At 47.5% G+C, this 20,937-nt stretch overlaps 1 protein-coding gene across 1 annotated transcript in view; it reads left to right on the forward strand.

Moving 5' to 3' along the window:
• The first annotated feature begins 3,092 nt into the window (after nucleotides 1-3,092).
• Nucleotides 3,093-20,937, forward strand: part of LOC147672003 (nmrA-like family domain-containing protein 1) — a 64,567-nt gene continuing 46,722 nt past the window's right edge. Inside the window, exon 1 of the mRNA XM_086948061.1 lies at nucleotides 3,093-3,253. Within this exon, the coding sequence (XP_086804187.1) occupies nucleotides 3,217-3,253 (37 nt within the window). The 5' untranslated portion in view covers nucleotides 3,093-3,216. The remainder of the gene's footprint in view (nucleotides 3,254-20,937) is intronic.

The raw sequence follows: 20,937 nt of genomic DNA on the forward strand, positions 1-20,937 counted from the left end.
CGGCTTGATGCGATCCGTGGGCGTTTCTGTCTCTTTTTTTAAATCCCGCCCCCCACACCCTCCCTCTCGCCGAGGAGTTACACCCCTCATTGTCTGCGTTTTCCATCCTCCCGCCCTCCTCCCGTTGTCAGGGATCCATTTGTTCCCGCCTCCTCCCTGTTGCCCATGATGTCTATCCTCCCCTTCCCGTTGTTGTGCCTTGTTTGTACCCTGCACTCCAAGCTGTTGTCCGTGCCTTCTCTCTCCCGCCCGCCCACTGTCCGTGCCTCCTCTCGGAAATGCCAGGGACCCACTCCACCCCTGCCTCATGCTAGCCATTGCCTCTCAGCACTGAGGTAACACACGCACACATCGTAGGCACAGCAGGCGAGTACCGGTGCATGGAGGGGCTGCGGGGCTGAGCACGCCCTGCGGTCCGAGATGGCTTCCCTGAGCCTCAACTTCTGCCGTACCAAGAGCATTAGCAGGAATGCGACGTGGAGTGGAAGAACCTGATCATAGTGTGCAGGGTAATACCGGGGCAGGGCGAGCTGAGGGGTGGAGGTCCACGTGGGGCGCACCGCTACGGGGAGCAGAGGCTCCCGTCATTGCGGGCAGAAGCGCCGCTCTGTCTGAAGATGACTTCATATTTGCGCCCTTGTATCTGTAATGATGAATGTCAACAGTCCTTACCATAACTCGGAGTCTGTGAGGAGCGTTGAGGGGTGATGTCACCCAAGCTTGTTGTTTTTTTTCTGTTCTCAAGTTGTGCCGTAAATTGCCGAAATCTTTTTCACTTTTTAAGAGCGACCCGAACTTAACCGGAAAGAATCGAAAAGACTCAGTAACCGACATGGGCCGAAATAGACGAAGTGGGCCGAGGTCTCGAAAGTTGCTGAAGTGTGTGTGTGTATGGGGGGGAGGGGCGGGCAGCCATGTTGGGGAGGCTGGGAGGTGGCCGTGGTACCAACAGGAACGTGTGCTCGAGCTGCGGGGCAGTGCACGAGCCTGGTCGCGCGCCGGCGGTGTAGGGCGAGCGCGCGGACACCTGTGGAAGCGGCACGCAGAGGCCGGCAGTGATGGCCGCGGTGAGAGGGAGGCGGCACCGCCATGAGGGATTGAATCAGGGCCCGTATTGCAACCCCAGCACCGGAGACCCGCTCAGGGTCCACTGCAAACATGACGTCTCCTAGGACTCCGCTGGCCACCGTGAGCGAGAAGGATACCCCCGAGCAGGTGAGCTGGGAGCGATATTGACTTCCAGGCAGGAAAGGGTGCACCTTCCGACCTGTCCCCTCCCCCTTGTGCTCTCTGCCTCTTTCTGTACCTCAGTCCTGACGAACCTTATGGTTGGTAGTCCCCCTTCAAATCCTGGGCTTTGACCAGTCCTGTATCATAATGTAAATCTAATATGTTGACGTAGGTTATGGATGCTATTGTCCATTCCACCCACCATTCTGTTTGGTTTTACTTCGCTGCTTACATCCTCGTTTGTTAACCTCCATTTACACTATATTTTAAATGCGAAACCTCTTTAACCCCTTCACTGCAACGGCTATTCCACTGCAGTGCTAAGGGGGTGGGGGGGCTGCGCGGCGGTCCCGTGGTCGTGACGGAACCGCTCCGTCACGGCACACCCGGGTGAGCTGGGCTTGTGACGGAACGGTTCCGTCACGGCCCCACCCGCGCTAGAGAACGTTAGCGCAGGCGCGGAATTCGCGCCGCACAGGCGCGGCGAGAGGGCCGTGACGGAAGCGTTCCGTCACCAGCACAGTCCACCCGAGGCTCGTGACGGAACGGTTCCATCACGAGCATGGGAAGGGTTAAACATGTTTCTCGTCAGCCAACCTTCATGTATTTTTCCTTTTGAGAACCATCTTGTGTTTCTTTCTCATCAGTCACCACTAGTGGTGTACCTACCTGCCTCTTCAGACCTCCTCCCTTGACAGTGGTGTCACTATTTGCGAATTTTAGGATGGTACAAACTGAATCACAGATAAACAGTGTGTGTGTGGGGGGGGCTCTGTGTGTGGGGGGGTCTCTGTGTGTGTGTGGGGGTCTGTGTGTGTGTGGGGGGGCTGTGTGTGTGGGGGGGGGCTGTGTGTATGGAAGGGGGGCTCTGTGTGTGTGGGGGGCTGTGTGTGTGGGGGGCTGTGTGTGGGGGGCTCGGTGTGTGTGGGGGCTCTGTGTGTGTGTGGGGGGGCTCTGTGTGTATGGGGGCTCTGTGTGTGGGGGGGCTCTGTGTGTGGGGGGCTCTGTGTGTGGGGGGCTCTGTGTGCGTGGGGGCTCTGTGTGTGTGGGGGGGCTCTGTGTGTGTGTGGGGGGGCTCTGTGTGTATGGGGGCTCTGTGTGTGTGGATGGGCTCTGTGTTTGTGTGGGTGGGCTCTGTGTGTGTGTGAAGGGGCTCTGTGTGTGGGGGGACTCTGTGTGTGTGGGGGCTGTGTGTGGGTGGACTCTGTGTGTGGGGGGGGGCTCTGTGTGTGTTGGTGGGGGCTCTGTGGGGGGCTCTGTGCGTGGGGGGGCACTGTGTGTGGGGGGGCTGTGTGTGTGGGGGGGCTCTGTGTGTGGGGGGGCTCTGTGTGTGTGGGGGGATTTGTGTGTGTGGCTCTCTGTGTGTGGCTCTGTGTGTGTGGGTAAGGGTGCAAATGCAATAGGTCTCGCATTTGCGAGAGATTAAGCTATTGACATTGTAAATGACATTGCCATTTATTTATATGTTTTCAAAACCAACACATAAATAAAAATGTTGTCTTTTACAATGCCAATAGCTCTAACTTTGGCAAAGGCGAGACCGTTGCATTGTTAATGCTTGGTTTTCTTTGCAATCTATTATTGTGTTCCACGGTTCTTTTGTATTGTAACTGCCCCATTGTAATGCGCTCTGATACCTTCAGGTAATGTCCGCGCTTTATACAATTGCACAAACAAATTAAATAAATAAAGTGATCAAATGTATATACTTCCAAACATGTGCCCACGCCTACGGCGAAGAAAACATCGATCATTCTGACATACACTCCACCATCCAATCAGCAAGAGGCCTTCAAGACGTCAGGGGTGACATAGGTCCCGCCCCTTCGGCACAATATAGCAGCTGAAGCGCGCACGCGCTTGAGACGCAAGAGCGTGAGTGGGTGAACGCGCAACGTGGAGACTATAAGGCACAGATCCATCAACCCCACCGCTGTATAGTCAGTACGACAGTCCTGCCGGCGAGTATCTACCTGTTCTTCCACCATGTCGAAGCGCATCATTGTCGTGTTTGGAGCCACAGGTGAGACAAAAGTTAGGGAAGAGAAGGAGACTCCGTTTCATTTCCAAGCGAGTGACGCTGTCTAATTGCCCGCGGTCCCATGTTAAATGAGACCAAACAGGTTTTTGCATTCTGGACATGTGCGTTCTCTTTTGCTGTTCTACGTTTTAAGCTACCAGGTTCCAGCATGCACGCTGCTGTTGCCAAAAAAGCAAGGACTGGAGGATGCTGATGAAGTTATGCGTGGTTTAAACCCAGCGGACGAAACTTTACATGTTCGGTTGAATTAGTGTCACTTAGCTGCGTGGCTGCCCACAAAACCATATTTGGCATTTATTAAAAAATCCAAATCTCTGCATTTTCTATTCTGACAGTCTTTTGCTTGCTATAATGTGAGAAAGATGGTCGTATCGAGTTTGATGCGCCAAGTTTATTGACACTTTTATTGCAGTTTTATGCAATGCGAACCTGACCCGAAGGTATCGGAGCGCTTCACATGAGCACTAATAATCTTCCTTTTTTAAGCGCGTGGAGATTGACGCCGTGACTCTAACCTTGAAATGATCACCACCTTCTCCTCCATGCAGTCCCCACTCCAGCTTCCCACGCAAAACTCCGTGGCTCGCCGTATCCATTCGACCTCCATCCACGCGCGTACATACACTCCATACCACATAGTCGGTTCTCGGAAACGAGCTAATACTGTTTGTTTCGCTGCCTCTAGATCCGCTCTTAGCGTGAGGTGTCACACAGACTCGGTTAGATAAACCTGACTGCTTGTTCTCGATACATTCGTTCGCTTGTAGGTAGTTTTGTTTTGGCCAGGGATTAGTACATTTAAATAAAACCGGTCCTTTAAATGGGCCGGTACTGAGTACCGGCACTTCCGAATTTTTGGGCCGTCAGTACGGGCACTTCTCTGTAGACCAGGAAAGTACCGGTACCCTGATCGACGGCAGGCTCAGGTTAGTCATCTCCTCCCGCTCGGGGCAGGGCAGGGCTTCTGAGCATTTTGCAACTAAATGAGCCGTGAAGTAGCCACTCTTTTGCAGAGTTGCTGCTGAAGATTAGCAGCGCCCATTTCAGTCTTCTCAAACTGCAGGGGTTTGAGTGGGCTCTTGTCACGCTGTGACTATCAGGGCCTCTATGCAGACCCTGCACTGTCAATCTGGTGTGCTGCGATGAAAGTGCTTTAGCGCCCCTACACCCTCCCTCAGGTGTGAAATGAGTTGGGCCTCCAGTCACTAATCCAGCCCCATTTACGCTGTGGCACGTACTGGCTGTAGTGAAGTGAGTGGCAGCTCATGATAGTCCTCCACCTTCGGCAAAGTCGGGTTTTTTCTTCATGTTTTTGTTCAGCACTGTAGCTGCTTCCCTTTGTGTGCCCCTCCAACACTAATCGCTGCATTTGGTAATGGGTGTGAAGTTAGCCCTGACCTCAGGCAGTGGTCGAAGTGAGGAATAAAAAGTAGGGGAACTGTGGGTGGAGAACCAGGGGGCGGGAATAACTGAAGATTGGATCAGTGGGCGGAGTCAGGGGTGTGGCTAGAAATCACAAAACATAACAATTTTTTGTACGTTTAGCATTTCACTGGCCAGTTACAGATTATAACGTTGTTTAATTCAAACAATGGATAACCATTTTTATTTAAGTCCCTTTTCCTGCCCGTTACTTTTCCTGCCCCCTTCGCTGCTTTTTGCCCATTACTTCTCCTTTCCGGTCTCCTCTTCTGCCACTTCATTGCTCCTGCCCAGTTCACTCTGTGTATAACATTGACAAATTTCACATGGTGGCAAGTTCCCCACCGAACTCTGGGAAAGCTCCTCCGTAATCACTAACTCAGCATGGTATGCTAAAGACAGAGGCAGGCGCATTGTCATTCGAAAGGGGATAATAAGCCACAATCAGAATGACAATGGGCCTGCCCTCAGTCTGTGAGAGCTCGGGAGGGGCTGCTGCAGCCTCTGGAGTTCAACAGAGAAGTGAGAGCTGCCCCTGAAAGAAAAAGTTCTCGTTTTTAAGTTGGACTATTCTTGCTGTCCCCCGGTGTCCCGGGATGTTTTTTTGAAAGTAGGGGAACGGTCTGAAAGAATTTTTAGAAGTAGGGGCACGCTGTGCACTTCCGATCCCACCCACATCTACCACTGACCTTAGGGTAATGAATAGCAGGGAACCTGCAGCGCACCAGGAATAAGCTCCCATGACGACTGGTGATGTATTTTGTTTGTTCCACTAAGGTCCTGTTTAGTGTTGTGAGGGGGCGAAGAGATCAATAAGCATGCTGTGAGGGGGCGAAGAGATCAATAAGCATGCTGTGGGGTGCAAGGCTTCGCTGAAGGCCATAAATGCTTCACCCGGAATACACTGGACACAGCTGATGACCAGTTGCCTTAAAGTCTGCATGAAGATTGTGAACCAAAACCTACCCTCAAGACCTACCTAGAGTCTGCTTTTGGCTCCTGGATGTAGGTATTTGGATTTGCCCTGCACTCCGTGCCAGAAAGGGATACCTTAAGGCCATGTTTAGGGTGCAGGAACGTGGGCTGGACATGGCCGCGGTCCATGCTTTGCAAGCTCTGGGATAAAGGTGGCAGGAATATTGAAGGTATTTGAAGTAAATCATTACAAAACTATCAAAAATACACCAAAAATATTTCATAACGGAATTAGGCTTGTTTCTTAATTATCTATGATTATCCTCCAAGATTGGTGATCAGTTAATGTAATAACAAAAAAATGCTTATGCTGAAGCCCTAGTTAACTGGATGAAGCACAGAGGAAGTTAACACTCAATTGAACATTTTTTAAACCTATCACAAAGATACAGATGGTTACAAATACAATTCAGTATTCTTTAAGGAAACCCAGATTTGCCTCATTAAGCAGAAATAAACTTTAAAGTCCAAAAAGAATTTAGGACAGTAGAAATCATCTACTCTGAATTAGGATAGGGATGGAACTAAGCATTGGTCTCTAGAAGGCTCGGGAAAATGAAGGAATGTGTCCACATTGCAGAAACCTCTGTATATGTATTATAAAAGTGAATTTGAGTTAGCATCAATGCTTAATTTGTAAAATATGAAGTCCAGGTGCACAAATGTTTGTCGAAGGCCACACCCATGTTTACCAGCTCCACCCACTTACTCTATTGGCTCCACCCACATCCTCCACTGGCACTGCTGAAAACCAGAGGTAATACCCAATCTGAATTTCAGCAAGGGAACCTTCCTCAACTAAGGTTTTGATCGGAGTTAGTACCCCTGCCCCGTGAACTTTGAAAAGGATGAAATCATAAGTGCATTTAAAGCACACTTTTTGAATAAATTAGCTAAAATGACGGATGCTTTGAAAAGGGACATGACTCGTGACGTAAGGACTTAAGACCGTAATCAGGAAAGTGGACAATGACGTTCTCTTCTTGCACAGACTGACTAGTCTGTGTGAATAGGGCTAAAGTGGGATTTAGTTAATATCTCTGTGCTTCAGTTTCCTGGTCTGCTAATACTCTAAGCACTTCCATACTCACTAACAGTATTTACAATGTCTTCTCTTGCATAATGTGAATGCAGGTCCAGCGTAAGGATTTTCAGAGCCACATCGACTATTACATGTTGCCAAACAAGCCCTAGTTACCCTGGTAACAAGGCACTATAGGACCGTTATGTTTGCTGCCAACTTGTTTGTAGCTGGGCATTAACTTAACCGCTGTAAGATAGCGCCCTTCGGATGTGCAGATTATGTTCGTGAGCGATATCTATATTAATTACATGGGTCCCCACTTTACTGTCCCTAGTCCAGATTAATGAACAGATCAGGTTGCTCTCCAAAGGAGGGAGGCGCAGTGGAGATCCTCTGCCCTAGCAGCATTACCACCTGTATCTGGAAAGCTTACGTTTTTTCAGAAACTCCAAGAAACCACTACAAAAGCATGGTAGAACCCAGCCCGCATGCGGGTGGCTGACCCCAGAGAAGCGTCACTAAAACATACAGTACCCGGGATACTGGGCAAAGCAAGTACAAACTCTGCATATTGTGGAGTGTCATCGTGGGAGGATGTGAGAAATGTCCGTCACCAGACTTGCAAATATTGCAAATCCCAGTCCAGTTCCTCTTAAACGTGCATCTTATGAAAGTTCTAACTCTAGCATTAAGTTAAGAATATATAATTGCTCTGTATTTGTACAACATCTTCTCGTGAGGGGAGTACAGCAGTGACCTTCCTCACAGAGATCAGCGATGACATGAACTCTTGGTGCACACTTTCATTACTGCACTCAGCCCGCATGTGATTACTTTATAGGTTAACGTTTCTGGGAGGACCAACTAACTCTCTGCCTTTGTGTTTACTTTTACTGGAAAGGTTATGTTTACAGTTTTTTTACACTATTCCTATTTTTGCTAATTCACCACAAAAATAATACCTCTATGCAGTACTGGAATTTTATTGTGAAGTCCAAGAGATGGAGGCAATTTCGCAGTTTTAATTGCACATTGTGTATATTTATGCATGTGTCAGTACCACAATATTGTGCAATTTCACATTAAATGTTTTAGTTTTTTTTTCTCAATATGAAAAACAGCTTTCCTCGCTAAATCCCATACCAAATGCTGGTTCCATTCATAAAACTAGTCATTTCCATAAGTGCAATTTAACAATTAGCCTTGGTGTGTATCCGATGGTGACTACCATCAAATCCATGGTAAAAGTGAAACACCATCCAGTATTCATCTTGCTCCTTTATTTTCAAATATTTACCTGGCCTTCAGCGCTCCTTTTTATTAGGTCTTGCCTATGCAGCGTGCATTCGCTGCATAGGAGAGACCTAATGCCATCGGCAAGGCTTTTCCAGCAAAGAAGTGCACGTAGTGCAATGCGTGCACGTCTGGAGATTTCCTTGCGGGATCGCACAGCGCCATCTGGTGGCACCATATGGTCGCATGCACCCGCAAGGACATCGCACATGTCCCCTCCTGTGCTGCTGGGGCGTGCTCGGGCTGGGCAGCAAGCTTTTTTAAAGTTTACATTTTTTTTTTTTTTGCTGTCAGTTTCCCCCGGGGCACAAGCAGGCATCCACTTCTGTCTTTTTGCTAAAATCAGCTGTCCTGACAGAAGTGGATGCCTGCTTGTGCCCCGGGGGAACTGCAGGACTACTCATCAGTACAGTCTCTTGGTTTTTAATCATTGCTTGGAGTCGAAGTTCAGAGGAGGCCTGTGATGGAAGGACTGGCGTGGTGGGCTCCTCTGCTCTTTTGATTAGCCGGCTGCCTCTCTGAAGAGACCCCCCCCCCTTTTGAAGGACAGCGGGCGAATGTGATGGATTTATCGTCTTGAGTTGAGCAAGCATGGGCGAAATCCAGTTATTCAAAAACTAGAAGATCAGAAGAAGGTAGGGATACCCGGGTGCTTTGCTTCAAATTACTTTTGAAGAGTGCTTCAATTATACTTGTGAAGTAATTGCAATGTGCACCACGCAAGGCCACCGCCGTTGATCCTGGATCGATAGTTGGTTCCAAATTGGCAATTTAAAGTAATGGGCATTGTGCTGAAACCACGACCTGCAGTTGTTTGTTTCATTTGTTGATTTTCTAAAGCGCACTTAGTGTCCGAATTGTCTTCGCCGGGCTGTTGGATCAACCAATCGAGAGAAATGGGCAGCGCTAAGTCATTCATCTGGTTTGTTGCTGCCTGGCAGCTGGTTTGTTTGCAATGCGCCTTTCTATATTGCCAAGTGTGTTTTCAAGGTCGCCTCTAAAATTTGCATTGCCTCATTAAGTCTGTTTGTTTTTCATTAAGTAAACGTAAAACAAACCGATTAATCAGAGGGTCCCAGGGCAAGTTTTATGACCCAAACTAGGTACATACCCCAATATACATACTCATTACACAAGAAATACCTAGGGGTCAGTAAAACACTGTAGCTCAACTGCAAAGATAGATCTTAAAAACACACGGGCAACAGGGTGGAAAGACAGACCATGCAACCAAAGTGAAATAAAAGTGAGGGTTCAAAAATATGGGCTGAGAATTCCCATCAGAAGCCACTCTGTACCGCCCATTGTTACATCATTTGCGTACTCCTTGCCCAGGAGGTAGGTGAGAACAGTCTGTTAGATGTAGTAGTGACTGTTCTGAGATGTAAGATAAGAGTGTATCAATAAAGGGTGGTTTGAAGGTTTTGAAATTAGGTGTGACTACTGAAAAAAGCAGTGTGAAAAGGTTGAGTGATAAAGATAAAATTGGATAAAGCTAGGTGGATGTTAAGTTTTATTGTGTTCCCCTAGTTGTCCAAGATTAAAAACAAAGTGAAAACAGATTTAAAATAATATCTGTGAGTAGTAGCGGTCAACATGATTCAGCAAAACTGGAATACTTCCAATGCATTCGTCAGGACCAGATGTATGTTCAACTACTGCTTTGTAAAAGTGAAGAAATGGTAAAATCAAGATATCACCTGTGTTTCCAGGTCATACGTTCAACCACACACTGTTGTCGCAGTGTGAGCCCAGCAATGGCAGGAGCATAAAAGTAAAACAAACAAAAAAATGTTGTAAATGACACACTATGTCACATACTACAGAGAATGTCTTTATCCATAAATCACATTCTTTTGTGGGCAGTATGCATTTTGCACTTTGTTTACACCACTCACCCATTAGTTGTGGTTGTTGTGCCTCACCCCACCTGGCAGCAGCTCAGGTTTATGGAGCACCGCTCTAAACCAAATTTAAAAACAGAAGTGACAGTCCTAATATTTCATTCATTGTGAGCAACAATATCTATACTTGCAAGTATATAAATGCAATTAAGCGTTTATCATTGCTTAGTTCATTATCAAATATACCAAAGTGTTACATACCATTTAATAGAAGCAACTCTTTATATAGTGATATGTTTTTCTTATAACTATAAGGTGCAGTTACTTCAAAATGGTTTTGATGGGAACAGCCAAGCGAGTGTTCCTTTACTTTAAAATTAGCAAATTCATTAGATTACCCCATCGAATGTGAAACGCTGCTTATTGGCATATAGACAACAAAGGGGAGAGCCGATTAGATAACAAAGCGGAGAGCCGATTAGATATAATGCGTAACCATTGGATTACATGGCAGTTAGACGGCAATGTCAGTTTTTGTTTTAGGCGTAATTAAACTTCACAGGCACGCCGAAATCCCACACTAAATCTGAGTGTCACAGGCCATAATGTTTGTAGGTAATAGGGCTCCATTATAGTAATATTGTCAGGAGCCAGGCAGTTCATCAAGACTAGCCCTCCAGTGCTCGGATATCACGAGCACACTAATGTCCAGCGCTACGATTTCATGAAGTAAAGCCTTCCGCATAGGTTTTTGATGGTGCTGTAAGGAAGTACGCTGGAAAGGTCCATCCTGACACAGGACAGCACCCGAGGTCCGCTACGGTCATGGCAACAAAGAACCTACAGCAACACTTGCTTTAAATCTCCGAGTACTTAGTTATAGAAACTATTCTTGGAAAGTTTGAAGTGGGTGGGAACTCCTGTGATTAGTCGTCAGCGGTGCCTGAATAATATAAAATTCATCTGACATTCATTAGTAATATCTTTTTGCAGGTGTGCAGATAGAAATCGACATTTCCGCAGAGCTAATGATCACTATTCATATTGTGCTGCAGTCCCCCTCAAGCAGTGAAATGAAGAAGTCTAAATTTATTGCAGCTGTTCATCTAAATAGAGTAGTCCTTGGGATTCTGATGTGCTATGCATGTGTCAGATAGCCAGGTAAGATGTTGTTTATTACATGCATTGCACAGTTAACTGTTGTGTTGGAAGCATCATGATTTGATGAGATTGACTATTAACTTAAATAGGTTGAAGGGGTGACCTTAGACATTATTGAAATGTGGGGTTGTACCAAACAAATTGTGTCTTTTGCTGAAGTGCTATGGTTAAGCAATCAGAACAGTGGTCGGTGGTTTAAGGTGTAGTTGCTTCAGTAAGAAATTTGACTTTTACTTGCTTAGCTTATGATTTATATATCTCGGTTGCATTTACAGCCGTTTAGTGCAGTTGTTCACGGATATCTGGAAAGCAAATTCTTACTAAATACAAGAATTAGTTTCCCTCAAGCTATGGAAACCTTTGTAGATGCATATATCTGTAGATATGGCTCATCTTTACGCCTCGTGTTTTCATGGTGCAATGAGTTTTTTGTGATGTCATTGGAAATGCTTTAATTTGTAGTTATGACACCTCTTTACATCTAATTCTTTCAATGTGCAGTAACCCCAACAATCTCATTGTTTCGGTGGGCAGTCAGGGAAATCTCACTTTCAGCTAGACATAAACTATCATAGACTAGACCGTAATGTAAATGTCTGCATTAGTCAGCTGAAACTGCAGTGTTTTGTTTGCTTGTAGGTACTTCCATGCCATCTTAGAAGGAGCCTGGCTCCTGGTGACCCACCATACTTGAAAGGCTATTTGCCTCTTTATGCTTGTTTTATGTCTGTTTACACCTTAATTACTGCTATTTGTTTCCAGTATTCTCACCACACAGGGCAGCCTTTGGAGTGAGGAAGAGTTGCTGGACCCCAGTTAGTGCATTTTAGACGCCCCCCCCATTGATTACTGAAGTTTATAGTCTCCCTTCGGAGCTTGGCCTCACCCCCAGTCATGCCCCTCTTGCGGACGTCCACATTAGTCGGCTGAAACAGTGGAGTTTTGTTTCGTTGTAGACTCTTCCATGTCAACTTAAAGTGCCTGGCTCTTTTTTGTACTTCTATACTTGCAAGGCTAGTCGCCTCTTTATACTTGTTTTATGTGTATTTAAATGTTTGCAGGTTTTCTTTCAATCTTATTTCTTGCCAGTATTCTTACCACACAGGGGAGTTTGTGTAGTGAGGTGTTGTGTAGTTCTTAAAATTCTGGACTCGTGCAACAAGCTTTGTCGTAGCATGACGATTATTATATCAAAAGACCGATAATGGCTAGTACACCATGTACAAGCATTTGCGTCATATTCGAATGACTATTTCACCTCTAAATCGTCATTCTCGTCCTGAACCCTTGGCATCCATTTTACACTTGGCAGCCATTTTGTTAGTTGCCCTTCACATAGGCTTGTAACTACAGCTGAATTCGATATCAAACGACACATACACCTTAATTGACTTTTCTGTGACCTGGGCAAGCTGAAACCATTGCCCCAAGCCAAACCTGTTTGGTCAGTTCCTCTCCCAGTGGCCGAACGAGATGGCATCAAAACACAACAGGCCATAAACTGTTCCCATCGCACACACCCCCGCCCAAATCTTGCTCACACCTGTCCCTGCTCTTTTCTCTTCTTTTGCTTTATGATGAGGAGGAGCCCGGTTTTATTGGAGGTACACCGATATCTGATGAGAATGTTAGGCCTTGCCGGGTAAATGATCACGAACTGGACATACTAAATGTGTACTTGTCGTCATGACTCTGCTTATTCTTTTGTAATGAAAATATGTGAATAGCTCACTGTAAATCCAAGAATGTTTGCACTGTAAATCTAAGAATGCTTGCCTGAAGCTTAAAAATCTGTATAAAAGGAGAAGCCAGGCTTTGTAAATTTGAGCAGTCTCCTGAGAACATACATGCTGTTGTACTTCTAGGACGCTTGTTACTTGGTTGCAGCCAATAAATCCGATCTTTGACTTCACCTAGAAGACTCGTGTTTCTGTGGTCTGAATCAGGAAAGTATTTGAGGTCTTTGGGTGTTGCCCTGACACCGCTGGGTTACCGGATCAGTACCGGTTCTGAAAAACCCAGTACCTCAGTTGTTGCTGGACCCCAGTTAGTGCATTTTAGTTGCCTGCCTCTGTTTGATTGCAGAAGTGCAATTTGAGTCTTTGCCATGCCCTCTGTCATGCCCTTAATGGCACGCAAATGGCAAGCCCATCTGCACACGTCTGCGGCTGGACTGCGCCCAGCGCTACAACCCCTGGCAGATTTACTTTAACCCCAGTTGTATTCAAGGGAAAAGCTCTTGGAGCTCAGCAACCAAGGCAGGAACAGTCCCTTTAATTGTTTTAAATTTGATACTAACCTTGATTGTTTTGGCTACAAAAATTGCAGATACTCATTTAAGGTAGATACTGTGTCAACAACAGAGGCACAACTTACCTTGCACCCCCTTCTCTTAACCCTTGAGAATAACCCACCTATACACATGCTCTTTGATAAAAAATAAATATATTTGGAATGAGGGTCTACGTATATTCAGAATTTGGCTCCTCACTCTGCAGATCACCACAATTTGAGATTGGATAAACCAATCTTCATATTCTCTTCCAACTGCATGTACCATTGTGGTAGGGTTATGTTGAGACAGGATGATTTGTGCAAGACGTTAAAGCAAATATTTTATAGACAAAAAATGTTACTGAAATTTTTATACAGTCGTAGCATTAGCTTGCTCATGAGATACGCAGATTAGTCAGACGAATGGGCGCATTTGAACTATTTAACAAGGTGAAATCAATTTTTGGCAAATCAGACAGCACGTCACCGAGAGGGAGCCAGTTAACAAAGAAGTACAGTGAACAAAAGTACAGCGAGGCTTGTGAGTGAAGAACAGTGTCAGGATTATTTACATGACTAGGGCATTATTTACAGGAGACCACGGCTATGGAGTAATTGCATGTGTACGAGGATGGTCAAGTATTGTGCTATCTTCTCCTTACCTGACCACATGTGCCTGCTCCTGGACTTCCTCCGTGCTGCTTTGGGATGGTTCTTGTTGTGCATTTTGGGTGAAAAACATATGTACCATATCTCTGGTACACATAATATTGTGTGATTTTTCTTAACTTGTGTAGGTCTACTGTTAAGCCTATGACTGCGCTTTAGCATATTGCACAATACCGGTTTAAGAGATACAGGCAGGGTGCAAGGGGTCTTTGGAACGGGTTTTGGATCAATTCCTTTGATTTGTTCCTACCATCTGAACTTAGTGAAAGTTCTATTACTGGAATAGTAAAAGGTGCTGCATGTCAGATGTGAGGTGCGTTGGTAGTGCTGGGTGCGAGCCAATGTACTGAAGTAGATGTGGGAGTGCTACACTATAGGATGGTGATTTGGGAGAGCTCTAGGTATGGAGGTTTGTGTGTATGCATAACTTATCACATCACCAACACACTTTTGTAGCCATGCTTAAAACATAACATCACACCTTCACTACTATCACACAAACAAACATTACACACCTTAAGACTGTGAGTGAATCTTGTCCTGCTGATACCCCTGGGGAATGTGTGCTTTATGTGGGGAAAGTGCTATGTTCATTCATGACTGTACCTGTTCTCTGTATTTGGTGTTTCTGTGTCTGAGGGAACCTCGATTTGCAGTTGCTGTACCCTACCAGCTGTATTCATTATGTTAATACATGCACTACTACTGCCAAACTCGCTATTTTGTTCTTTGATGGTGAAGCTTTGTAAAAATGTATTTCACTTTACAAATGAACTGGCAGTGTCGAAGCTCGTTTGAAAATGTATATTTTTATTTATTTATATATATATCTATATATCCAACAGATTTGCCCCAAGCAAAGTGCACTCTTTAACAGCAACATTTTCATGGGAGCAGCCACGGTGAGTCACATGACACAGCAGTTCAAATGCCTAACGTGTTTGGGAATACGATCCCTTTCTCAAACGCAGAACATACTAAAATACAGCAAATATTTCCCACCAGTATGTCCCCAAGTAATCGTCATCATGTTCAGGGAGTCTATGCATCCTTGTAAAGAGTTTCAAATTTTACCCATGTTGGTTTTGCCACACAATTGAGAATGGACTCTGTCCATTCTGCCCCTCCATGTTGTGGTCTAAATATTTTTTCCAAAATTGGGGCTACTCTGTGCCCAAGAGACTCTGGAAGCACCCATGTATAACATGAAACAACCCTAAATAAAAGTATTGTACATTATACATTTATTGCATTAAGCATCCTCGTATGTAACATGCTAGTATTAATGACGTCAGACCTTGAAAACCATGCCAAGAACATAGGGAGAGGATGTGGCATAGCGTCAGTTCCCACAGTTTACTTTATGCACATATACTGCTTCCTTGAATGCTTGCAAAATAAACGTCAATGGATTACCTGTTTATTTCCCTATTATGGGGACACAACTGAATCACTGTGGGAGTCTATTTTTCAAGCAGGGTTATATTCAGATGTTTCCTTGTCGGGAGGTGTCCATACTCTTCTGTGCTTAAACCCTACTATATTTCCAATTATTAACCCCACCCCCCATATCTGGGTATTCAAGCTCCCAAATCAAATTCCCCAGCTTTCTCTCATATCCATTTTTCACTAGTCTCCTCTGCCCAAACTTCTTTTTTTCTCTGAGTTTTATATAGTGTTGACTAGACCCGAAGACATCAGAGCGCTTTATATGAACACCAGCTACGGTACACGAGGACACATTCAGTTTTGTTAGGCACAGGGAGATTAAGTGATTTGCCCAGAGTCACAGGATGCTGATCCAATGCCTATACTTGAACCTGGTTCCCCCAGATTGGAGATCGACCACCCTAGCCTGTTAAGACACATCCTCTCATCAAACTTGCAACTGCCTTGTGTTTCCCAATCCCTCTCGTATTCCTTCTCCTCTAAACAATTCTTCACTAAACCATCCCTCTCTCCCTGTCACTCATGCACACTCCTCTCTAAATCTTCTTTTGCTCTGTGTGTCTGACCCACATATCCTGCTCCAGTATCACGCTCTCTCCAGTCATGCATCAGCCCCAACCCTACAGCAACTCCTTCCCTATTTTTTAAATCTTTTTCCATTGGTGTCATTTTCTACCTCTTGTAACTGATTTCCCATTTTCTGGTTCTGCAAATATAATCACTCCATTGCAAACAAAGTAAAAAACATTGTAATTTACACTTCCAATAGCTTTCACAAATGTCAGACCGGTTGCATTGCAAATGCTTGTTTATATTTTTGCTACGGAGGTCCCATGACATACAAAATTACCTCCTAATTAATTTACACCATCCCTTGTCTTTAAAATCGGCAGAAATGCCCAACTGAGGTCTGCTGCTGCACACTATACAGCACACTGCTGCTTCAAATGATGGTGCCAGACTACCAGTGCTGGCGGTGCATGTGTCCCTCTAAATATGATTCTCGGGGGGCGTGGCCAAGATGGCGGTGAAGTAGGACATGCTTCTGTTCCTCCGGCGCCACCTGACATTGCGCTTTATATATCACCCTGGCTAGTGCCCTTCTGCGCTGGCGACTGTGCGCGCCTGTGAACCCATGCTGTCCTGGGGGCCCTATTTTGGCGAGCGTTGCGAGCTTTGCACTGCTCGGTACGGCCTTGACTGGCTCCGGGCCGAGCAAACCTCGTGGTGGGAGGAGAGTGGCGGCCTGGGTCTCCCGGAGCGGCGTGCAGTGGCTGAGCGCTGCTGGCCCCGTGCACTAGGTGCGGAGAGTGGCGCTGAGGCTATAGCAGCAGAGGAGACTGGCCGCTGCAGCTGAACCCGGAGCGGCACCCGCAGGAGTGTGGAGCTGCGGCCTGACCGGGAGGAGTAAGGGCGTCCAGTGCGACTGCAGTGGTTGAGACCCCCGCAGGGCGGGCGAGTGCTCCCGCGCTGCGAGGCCCCGAGCAGAGGCTGACGGCGCCTTCCATCCCGGCCCAAATGGAGAGAGGTGAGGAGCAAGGGGGCGGCCCCCGGGAGAATTAAGGCTTGGTCCGCAGGCTGGCAGACTGTGTGGGGCCTGCACCAGGGAGCTAGGCATTGAGACCCCGGTATTGCGAGTTCATCAATATGAGGGAAGAGGAATGGTTGTCCTATCTGTTCCCCAGAACTAGGTAGAAATTATCAAGAGTGGATAGGACACTTGTAACCACTTATACCGAGAAAAGTATTGAAAAACCCTCATAAACGTTGTGTATAACGAGAAGCGGTATATCTTATTCTCCGCCCCACACAAATGTTATGGCAGCAATCATTGTGTTTGACAAATTGTATCTTGCCAGCCTCGCCCGAGGCGTTCTCTGGTTTTTTCGTGGCAGTCTCCAGAGAATTTCGAGTCACCCCACAGAAAAAGCACAAAAAGGAATAAAATAGTTTCCAGCCGATATGGGTACTCTTTATTAATATCGCTGAACTACTAGGTTAAAAAGATCGGTATGCTCACTGGAAATTTAGGGATCCATAGCATATATTAATAGCACTGAAAGAACGTCGACATGTTTCTGCTCTATTGGCCCGTGGGTCTAAGAGCATTCGTCAGGACAAAGACAACACTAAACATAGAAAAAACTACATTTCACCATTTGTGATGTAGAAGGGTAGAATTTTAAATTTCAGTCTTACCCTTATGAGGTTCTATGGAGTCCAGGAGGCAGAGTCAGCACAAGACGCGGAACACGCTTCTGTTGCGGCCTGGGACAATTTGTCCATACCTCCTGAGGAACCCTTTTTTAACATATTTAAGGTTCATTAATTCAAAGCTCACCCAACTTAGAGGTGACTCCATAGAACCTCATAAGGGTAAGACTGTGAAATTTAAAATTCTACCCTTCTACATCACAAATGGTGAAATGTAGTTTTTTCTATTTTTCTATGTTTAGTGTTGTCTTTATCCTGACGAATGCTCTTAGACCCACGGGCCAATAGAGCAGAAACATGTCGACGTTCTTTCAGTGCTATTAATATATGCTATGGATCCCTAAATTTCCAGTGAGCATACCGATCTTTTTAACCTAGTAGTCCAGCGATATTAATAAAGAGTACCCATATCGGCTGGAAACTATTTTATTCCTTTTTGTGCTTTTTCTGTGGGGTGACTCGAAATTCTCTGGAGACTGCCACGAAAAAACCAGAGAACGCCTCGGGTGAGGCTGGCAAGATACAATTTGTCAAACCCAATGATTGCTGCCATAACGTTGGTGTGGGGCGGAGAATAAGATATACCGCTTCTCGTTATACACAACGTTTATGAGGGTTTTTCAATACTTCTCTCGGTATAAGTGGTTACAAGTGTCCTATCCACTCTTGATAATTTCTACCCCGGTATTGCGGCCTGTCATCTGTGATCCCGGTGGCCCTTGAACTTGGTGCTTTGCTGTCTGGAGGGGATCGGCTGCCTTGGAGGTCAGCGGCGGGCCCGGCCAGCAGCGGACGGCTATTCCTTCCTCCCCCCTGGGCGCCTGTGCACGGTGCAGCTGTGGGCATCCGGGAGAGGCCTTGCCAGGGGGTGTTTGGCTGATCACCCACTTATCGACCCGTGTTTTGGCGATGGGGCCTTGTCTCTTGGTGGCGTTTGGAGCAGCTGCTCAGTTGCGTGGGCCTGGGAGCACCTTGGGAGTCGCGTAAAAGCTTGGCCCGCAGAGCTGTGGGGCAGCAGGAGAGAGCTGGTGAGGGCGGAGGACAGGCTTTATCCCTTTGGAGTGACCGGCTGTCGGGCAGTGAGGTTGGGGCCTGGTTTTCGTCGGATCCCAGCAGCAGTGTACCTCTCGCCCTTGCTTTCGGACCGGGGACTGCAGCTTTAGGCGGCGGAGTGCAGGGGCCCACCCGTGGCTTGTGCCCTTGTGCTGGAGGATCGCTAGTGAGCTGGCCTAGTATGTGCTACCCCTCATCCCTGTTGACAGGACAGTGGCCTGGGCGGAGCCCATGGCCTTTGGGACACTGACTGATCTTCCGGACACTGGGTGGTCTGGCTTTCTCCTGCCCCTCCTCTTTGGAGATCTCTAGTGACACTGAGCTTGTGTCTGGGGCGAAAGCGTGGGCTCTTGGTTGGGCCCTTGTCAGTTGGCTGCGCCTCCTTCATAGCTCTATGTGTTGGGGCACGGACCCCCTCAAGGGGCAAGATGGCTGCGGCCAGAAACCGAAAAGATAAACCCCTGAAGGATATGCCCCAGAAGGTGGCGGGGCAGCCTACCTCACCGGTGGCTGACAAGTCACCACGCTCTGACGATAGCGAAGCACCGGCGACCAAGGCCTTCATGCTAGAATTGTTCTCAGCCATTAAAGAGGACATTTTAGAGCTTCACTCACAACTTGCAGGAGGGAGATGAGGCGCAATGTGGACGCTGTGGGGGTGCGAGTGGCGACTCTTGAGGAACATGACCTAGGCACCGTGGAGGATATCCATCAACGCCAGCAAGATGTGCTTCGCCTCACGGACCAGAACCTGAACCTTCAGGTGCACACCGAGTACTTAGAGAACAGGTCTCGGCGGAATAATATTCGGATTAGGGCAGTCCCGTGGAAAGGAGAGGGGGATGATCTGCGCGAATATGTAGGACCCCTTTTCCGCCAGATCCTAGATGAGGAAGACCTACAAGGTATCCAATTGGACCAGGTCCATTGTGTGGGGCTGCCTCGGATGGTGGGTGGGGGGGCAGGGCCCCTCCCACTGACATATTAGTGTGTATGATTTTCAGCTTAAGGAGAGGATCCTCTGGAAGGGACGTGATCTCAATCCCCTCCAATTCCGTGACCACCACCACCCGGCACTCTTCCAGGACTTGGCGGCCTCTACCCTTGTCAAGCGTAGGGAATTCAAGCCCGTCACTAACCACTTGAGGGAGCAGGGTATTCCCTATTCCTGGGGGCACCTGTTTTGGCTCATCTTTAAACAAGGGAAAGCTAGTCCAGGTTCGCTCCTTGGAATCAGCCTTTTGACATTTTGGGGCTAGAGCGGCCTGCTTCCACACCTAGACTGGGTGGGTCGCCCAGCAGGCAGCGCAGACTATCTGCAGAGTGGCAGCGGGTCGGGGAACCTTCTTCCACGGCAAAACCTGATCTCTCAATGAGCCTGCTGGAGGGGGGGGGGGGCTGCGGTGGCCTTGGTAACGGACACGTCTGGGGACGCTTGAGACTCAGCGGCATGGCACTGGCTGGGCCTGTAGCTGGCGCCGGAGGCGGACAGTTCTCTGTTGCAGTGTGGTAAATCCCTTATGTCCTTGGACGGTGGTTTGTCCTGTATCAGGAATTGGCAAAGTGAGATGTTGGGGTCATGTTTCCCTGCTATTGGGGCCTGTTTAACAGACTGTTTGTTTAGGTCTCGTGGTGTTAACCGCGGTCTCGCCAGAGACCTATAGTCAGCGACTCAGCTTTCCAGGGGACAGGAGCTGGCCGCGCGCATCTTGAAGGCGATCAGAGCGGGCCATGCGCACGAATGCGCTCACTGTGGCCATCTCCTGTCTCCTGGGAAGCGCAAACACACGCATGCGCAGACACACACACGAGCGCCCATGCGCGCACACATACAGAGACTCCCCCAATCCCCCCGCACACATACACACGTGCGCACACACATACGTACCGAGACCCCCCCCCCCCCTCCGCCGCCTAGAAATGTGAGCACCAACTAAAAAGGTCTCCCATGCTCTTGCCGTCTTGTGCCCTGATGGCTCTCTCGCTCTGGGCCCCCACCGCTCCACACCAGTTCTCCAAATTGTTTTCTACTCTCTGCAGCAGAGGGAGGTCAAAATGTCATCGCCGGCCGCTCGATGTCTAGCGCGGCTCACAGGCCGCAAGCGGCTCATCTGTGCGGGACGGGTAGGATATCGCGGATTTAGGATTTACAGCAGGATTGTGTAGGATTTTATGGGGCTACGTGAGCCGGGCTAAGACACGCCCCCCCATGCTGGTTGTCATTGCACGCGCACGTCTTGTTTTTCAAGCGATCGCATAAGTGAAAGCGATCGCTTTGTCTGCCGTGC

Source organism: Lissotriton vulgaris, unplaced genomic scaffold, assembly GCF_964263255.1.
Source record: "Lissotriton vulgaris unplaced genomic scaffold, aLisVul1.2 SCAFFOLD_764, whole genome shotgun sequence".
In the NCBI taxonomy this organism is placed as follows: Eukaryota; Metazoa; Chordata; class Amphibia; order Caudata; family Salamandridae; genus Lissotriton; species Lissotriton vulgaris.